The 7,043-nt window shown below is 48.7% G+C and overlaps 1 protein-coding gene across 1 annotated transcript in view; it reads left to right on the forward strand.

Moving 5' to 3' along the window:
* The window catches only part of SCNN1A (sodium channel epithelial 1 subunit alpha), a 20,182-nt gene that overhangs the window by 1,140 nt on the left and 11,999 nt on the right, over positions 1 to 7,043 (forward strand). Inside the window, 2 exon segments of the mRNA XM_007469434.1 lie at positions 6,984 to 7,041; position 7,043. The exon segment at position 7,043 is cut by the window's right edge and continues 218 nt beyond it. Of these exon segments, the coding sequence (XP_007469496.1) occupies positions 6,984 to 7,041; position 7,043 (59 nt within the window).

Raw genomic sequence — 7,043 nt, forward strand, 5'->3', positions numbered from 1 at the left:
TCTGGGTGGTGGCAAAGCATTCTGTGAGCCGGAGGTGGGGGCGTGGAGAGTCACAGAGCCAGGAGGACAGGACAGCCCTGGTCAGGCTGTTCCCCCAGAGGCTCAGGTGACCCTGCTGGGCTGTACCGTCCACCTGCCCAGGTGACTGACTGTTACGTACTTGGGTATGTCCTGAAGGTTTGGGTTTCATCACTGTTCTCTGCCAATTTTTGGTCTGGAAGCCAGAGGGCGTGGAGGTGACCATAGAGGAGACAGGAGGGCAGGGCTGGGTGTTTACACGCACCCACCTTTTCTGTGTATTCACTCAGTCCTGCCACACCTTGGGACACCCGAGGCAGGCCAGACACGGCACCCTGCAAATGGGTTCACCAATAATTCCTGCAGTTGTTGCCAAGGGCCAGGTACTCTGTTAGGTATTTGAAAGATAAGATGGAAGAGACAGGCATATAAACAAATAACTTCAGCTCACTGTGATAGGTACAATAAAAATTGTGAGGTATAGTCTCTGTCTTCAAGGAATGTAAGATTTACGAGTGCACGTGTGTGTGATCGCAGGAGTGTGTGTGTGAGCACACAAACGGGGTGTGCGTGCGATTGTGGGTGACTGGGATTGGTCACACATTTGGGGGTGGCATATTCTGTTGCGTCCGAAGGTGTGTCATGAACTAATAAGGGTTGGGACCTCCTGTCCTAGAGAGAAACATTGCCGGGCCATTTCACTGATTAACCCCCTTATAAGGTCCAGAGTAAGAGGCCAGTTACTAAGAAGCTGCCTCACGCACCAGACACAGCTAAGTAACCCACAGGCATCTCCTCTAATTCTCCCAACCATCCTATGAGGCAGGTACCGTTATCATCCCTGTTTTACACTTGAGGAAACTGAGGCAAAGAGAGATAAGGCACAAGGTCACAGAGATAGTGACTCCGCTGTGACTCACCCTGTTTGCCTGATCACAAATCACAAACCCTGCCTCTTCTTAACACCCAGGATGTGAACGTGGAATAAATGGAATCTCCGCTCAGACGTTTACATCTCCTTTCTGAGCTTGTTTTATTCGCCTTCTCGGCCTTCTTTCTCCTTCCCTGCTCCCTGTGACTGTGACTTTGCTTCTCCTCTTCCCAACCTCGTGCTCCTCTGCCCTAACCTTTCCCTCCTCTTCCCACACCCTCATCCCCTGGGGCAGTGGCGGAGGAAAGGGCAGGCAGGCCTGAGGACTAGGCTGTCAATAAAATGCTTGTGGTCGAAAGATGTGGGTGAGAGATGGACAGGGCCAGGGTGAGTCTGTTGAGGCCTACGTATTTTCCAAGGCTCTGCAGGGAGCAAGGCCCTGAACAGTAGTGGAAAAAGCCCCCAGGGAATGAAAACCAGAGCCCCAGCCTCTGAGGCCTGCAGGCTGGGAGGCAGGTGTCCACACAGGAACAAAATCCCTCCTGCATGACTTAGTGGGGAGAGAACACAGCACCCTGGAAGGGAGGGGAGTCAGGAAAGGCTCCTCAAAGCCGGGCAAGGGTATTGAACGTCTACCACGTGCTTGATCCTGCCCTGGGTGCTTTATAAGCAATACCTCATTTAATCCTGACAAGTCCATGGAGGTGGGCATTATTATTTCCATTTTTGCAGATGAGGAAGTGTAGGTGAAGTAACTGAGCAGGGTCAACCAGCAAATAATAAAAAAATGAACAACGATAATGGCTAACACATACAGTACTTAATATAGTACTTAACAGTACAAACAAATGAAAGTTTTCTATTAATTAAATGATTTAATCTTCACAACAGACCTCTAATGTAGATACCAGTATTACTCCCATTTTACAGCTGAGGAAACTGAGGCCCAGAGAGGTTACGTAGCTTGCCCAAGTTCACACAGGGAACCGGTGGTGAAACTGAGATTCAAAAATCCGCCCCCCCTCCCTCCCCCCACATAGGAGCCAGTGCATCCTAGGTCAGCAGCTGAGTCACAAACCAAGTGTGTTTGATCTCAAAGCTCTTTCTCCCATTGCACTTTAAGGAGGGGCCAGGCAAAGGCATCCAGGGTTGGGGGGCTGGTGGGAGTCTGTGGGGAATAGCAGCAGGAGTCTGGAGGGAGGAGGGAGGAGGGAGGAGGGAGGAGGAGGGAAGGATCTAGGCTATTGGTTCCTGCTCCAGGAGAGAGGCAGGGAAGGGTGGACAGGTTGATGCAGCCCGGTGGGGGTGGGTGGTAGCCTGAGTGTGACCCACGCTGCTGGCTGGCATGGGTACTAGAGGCAGAGGCAGGATGGGTGACTTGGACAGGGGAAGCAGGGAGGAGGTGAAAATGGTGAGCAGATGCCCACCTGCAGACAGCTGGGCGTGGCCAGCAGAGGAGGAGGAAGAAGGGGGAGCGTGGTTCTGGGCTGTTCTATAACTGCCAGAAAAGGGGACAAGGCTGAAGACCTTCATGCTAAGCAAGGAGGTGCTGAGAATCCAATGTGAAAGGTCAGCTACAGCAATCCCCTCCTTTCTGGTTAACAAAGGGCTTTCTTCACCCCAGAGACAGGGCCAGACATATCCACATCCATGGCAAACAAAGCCCAAGAACATATTTTTCATCCAGTCCTCGGAGGGACTGAGGCCGATTCTAAGGAAGAGCTTGGCATTCTTAGACAGCAAAGAAGGTCATGGAATCTTCCTTCCCGGAGATGGCAGAGCAGGTGGCATGGCAGTGAGGAGAAGGGCAGTGCCCCAAAGAGCTGCATTGAGGAGGGGAAGGCTCTGAGCCGACCCTGCACTCCCACAGGATCTGGAAAGCAGGCTCTGCATTGGCAGGCCTGGCAGGGACAGAAAGCCCAGACTCTTAGACCTGACACTCTCCCAACCCCCTCCCAGGGATGGACTCCTTCACGTCAGGAACCTTACTACCTCTGTAGCAGCTGTTGCTGGAAAGTTCTTCCTTAGGTAAAGCTGCAGCTTACCTCACCGTCACTTCTACCCTCTGGTCCTGGTCCTGTCTCTTTGGAGAAACTCTACAGACATCTTCTTCTTTGCCCAATGGCCATCAGTTGAGGTGCACCTGACTGTGCTGCACTTTGCCAAGTGCACTCTCGCGATCTGATCTTCACAAGCTTGCTGGCTAAGGAGGGAACTGTCAGCTCAGAGTCAGAGGAGAAGACGGAGGCTCTGAGACCCTACAGGCTTTGCAAAGGTCACCCAGCTGCTAGGTGGACGAGTCAGAATCGGAATCTGGTCTCAGGCTCCACTTTTGTTAAGACCACAAAGTCACAGGGCAGGTGAGTGGCAGGCAGTGCTCCTCTGTCTCCTCAGCTTTCTCTGCTTCAACAAGAGGTTGCTATCATCGTTCGCATTAAAGAACAGTCATGACAATAAAAACAACAGCCGCCGTTATACAGTACCCACTCTGCCAGGTATTTTCCTCAGTACTTTTGATATATTAACTCATTTAATCCTTATAACCACGCTATGCAGCAGGCGCTCCCATTTTACAGATGATGAAACAGAAGCACAGAGAAGATAAAGTAACTTCTCCAAAGTAACTTCTCCAAGGCTAACCATCTAGAAAGTGGTGAGGCTAGGAAATGAGCATGGAAAGCTGATTAGATCTCAGTTCCAGTAACGTTTCCTTTTACTGCTGTTCTTTTAATGACCAGTAACAAACAAATCTCAGAATGTCAAGCACACACCTTCCACCTGAGCTACATTTTCTCCTGGGAGAGGATGAGGGACAGCCGGCTAGACTTTTATGAGGGAGATAGTGGAGGAGGACTGAGGACTTGGACTAGGCGGTGATTGTTGTGGCTGCACACTAGGACCTCCCGGGACTCTCGTAAAAACTACCTTGTTTGGGCCCCACCCGATCCCACCAAACCCCCTTTGTAGTCAATTCCTTTCCCTCTCCCACTATCATCTTCTGACTTCTGTCACCATCAATTAGTTTTTTCTGTTCTTAGACTTCATATAAATGGACTCACACACTATGAATTTTCTTGTATGTGTGTCTAGCTTATTTTGCTCGGTTTCATGTTTCTGAAATTCTTCCATGTGGTTTTTTGTTTGTTTGTTTGTTTTTGTTTTTTTTCTGTATCAGTCCCTTTTTACTGCTGAGCAGTGGTGATGGACATGTGGGTTCTTTCCAGCTTTTAGACTATTATGAATAAAGCTGCTATGAACATTCACATACAAGTTTTTATGTTTTTATTGCTCTTGGGCAAATAGCTAGAAGTGGAATTGGGTGAAATATCCAGAGGGTTATAAGGTAGATGTAGATTTAACTTTATAAGAAACTACCAAACTGTCCTCCAAACTGGTGGTACCATTTTTTTTTTTTTTTTAAATACACAATGTATTTATTTATTTATTTATGGCTGTGTTGGGTCTTCATTTCTGTGCATGGGCTTTCTCTAGTTGTGGCAAGTGGGGGTCACTCTTCATCGTGGTGCGCAGGCCTCTCACTATCGCGGCCTCTGTTGTTGCGGAGCACAGGCTCCAGACGCGCAGGCTCAGTAATTGTGGCTCACGGGCCCAGTTGCTCCATGGCATGTGGGATCTTCCCAGACCAGGGCTCGAACCTGTGTCGTCTGCATTGGCAGGCAGATTCTCAACCACTGCGCCACCAGGGAAGCCCTGGTGGTACCATTTTAAACTCCCACCAGCAGCAATCCCAGATGCTCCACGTTCTCATCAGCACTTGATGTTGTCAGTCTCTTACTTTTAGCCCAATGGATGTTAAATGGTACCTCATTATGGATTTCATTTGCATTTACTTGAGGACTAATTATCTTGAGCACCTTTTCATGTGTTTAGTGACCATTTGTATATTTTGGGGGTTTATTTTTAAAACAATTTGTCTTTCTCTTGTTGATTCATAAGAAGTTTTTATATTTCAGGATTTCTTCTTTAGGTATATTTTTTAAAATATTTATTTATTTGGTTGCACCGGGTCTTAGTTGCAGCATGTGGGCTCCTTAGTTGTGGCATACATGTGGGATCTAGTTCCCTGACCAGGGATGGAATTCAGGCCTGATGCATTGGGAGTGAGGAGTCCTATCCACTGTGCCACCAGGGAAGTCCCTAGATATTCTTTATTCCAAGGAATTTTGCCCACCCCAAGGTCATGAAGCTCTCTTCTATATTTTCTTCTCTAGTCTTTATGGTTCTGAATTTTTTGCTTAGGTCTATGATTCAGCTTGACTTAATTTTTGTATATGGACTAAGGTAGAGGTTGAGGTTCTTTTTTTTTGTTCTTTCTTTTTTTTCATACAGTATCCAGTTGTTCCAGCACCACCTATTTTAAAAAAATTATTTTCGCCATGGAGTTGAACTGGTGCTTTGGTCAAAAATCAGTTGACCATATATCTGATTATATTTCTGGACTCTATTCTGTGCCATTGATATTTCGTTTATCCTTACATTAGCACTACACTGTTTTGATTACTGTGGCTTTATAGTCTTAAACTCAGGTAGAGTAAGTCCTCTAACTTGGCTCTTCTTTTCCAAAATTGTTTTGGTCATTCTAGGGTCTTTGCGTTTCCATATCAATCTTAGAATCAGCCTGTGAATTTCTTCCAAGATGTCCGCTGAAATTTTGATAGACACTTGAGTTGAATCTAGAGAGCAATCTGGGAGACCTCATGAGTTTCTTTTTCCTTCTTTTTCTTTTTTTAATATTTACTTATTTATTTATTTTTGGCTGTGTTGGGTCTTTGTTGCCGCGCGCGGGCTTTCTCTAGTTGTGGTGTGTGGTGGCTACTCTTCGTTGGGGTGTGTGGCTTTCTCATTGCTGTGGCTTCTCTTGTTGCGGAGCACAGGCTCTAGGCACGCAGGCTTCAGTAGTTGTGGCACGTGGGCCCAGTAGTTGTGGCTTGCAGGCTCTAGAGTGTGGGCTCAGTATTTGTGGCGCATGGGCTTAGCTGCTCCGTGGCATGTGGGATCTTCTCGGACCGGGGCTCGAACCCATGTTCCCTGCATTGGCAGGCGGATTCTTAACCACTGAGCCACCAGGGAAGTCCCCCTCATGAGTTTCTGATCCATGAACATCTGCAACTCCTTTTATTTTGGTCTTGGTGGTTTGTTTCAGCAGGGTTTTCAACAGGTCTTGCACTTCTTTCATTAGATTTATTCCCAGTGTTTGATGTTGTTTATGCTGTTTAATATGGTGTTGTATTTGATTTCATTTTCCAAATATTTGTTGCTAGTTTATAGAAACACAATTAAGGTTTGTACATTGGCTTTGTGTCTTGCAACCTCGTTTAATTTCTAGGTGTTTGTTTTGTTTTGGTAGATTCTATCCCTAAGGCCCTGCTACTCTGGACTTTCGTGATGCAGAATATAGGCCTTGTATTGAGAGGAAGGAATGTGAGGATTTATACTGGACGGTGCTTAACTTACAGTGTTTGGGCCCCACCCGAAACTCATTAAAACTGAGTCTCCTCTGTGGTGTATGGTAGGCGGGAGGGGGCGCGGCGTATGCAGCATTGGCATTGGCATTTTTTAAGTTCCTTGGAAGATTCTAGAAGTGCAGTTGAGAACCCCAGACTTAGAAAGTGTCAGGTGGCAGACGGACCCAAAAGCCACCCTCGCCGGGGCGGGAAGGGGCGGCGGAATGGGGCGGGATGGCGCGCGCATCGCGGGTCCCTGGAGTGTCTGGGCCCAGCCCGCGCACCCCCCTCCCGCCCTGGGAAGGGGCAGACAAGTTCCGCGTTCCCTTCCAGGCCAGGGCTAGGTGGGAAGAGAGCGCCTCCCGCCTCTCCCTCACGATAAACACGCGGCAATAAATGCCGTCAGCGCCGGAGCTCACTGTCGCCTCCTATTATTCCGCGGACACACCTGTCTGCACGCCCCCTCGCCCCCGAGATAGCCTGGGAGACCCCAGAACTATTCCCCGCAGGCTTCTCCGGGACGAACCGACCTCTCCGGTTACAGACAGGGAAACTGAGGCCCAGGGGCACCGGGGATTGTCGCGAGGCCGCCGCCTCCCGGTCCGACCCTTTGCCATCGCCCCTCCCAGGTACACGGAAATGAAAAAGGACCTGGAGGAGCTGGACCGCATCACAGAGCAGACGCTCTT

This window comes from Lipotes vexillifer, unplaced genomic scaffold (assembly GCF_000442215.2).
Source record: "Lipotes vexillifer unplaced genomic scaffold, Lipotes_vexillifer_v1.1 scaffold395, whole genome shotgun sequence".
NCBI lineage: Eukaryota > Metazoa > Chordata > Mammalia > Artiodactyla > Lipotidae > Lipotes > Lipotes vexillifer.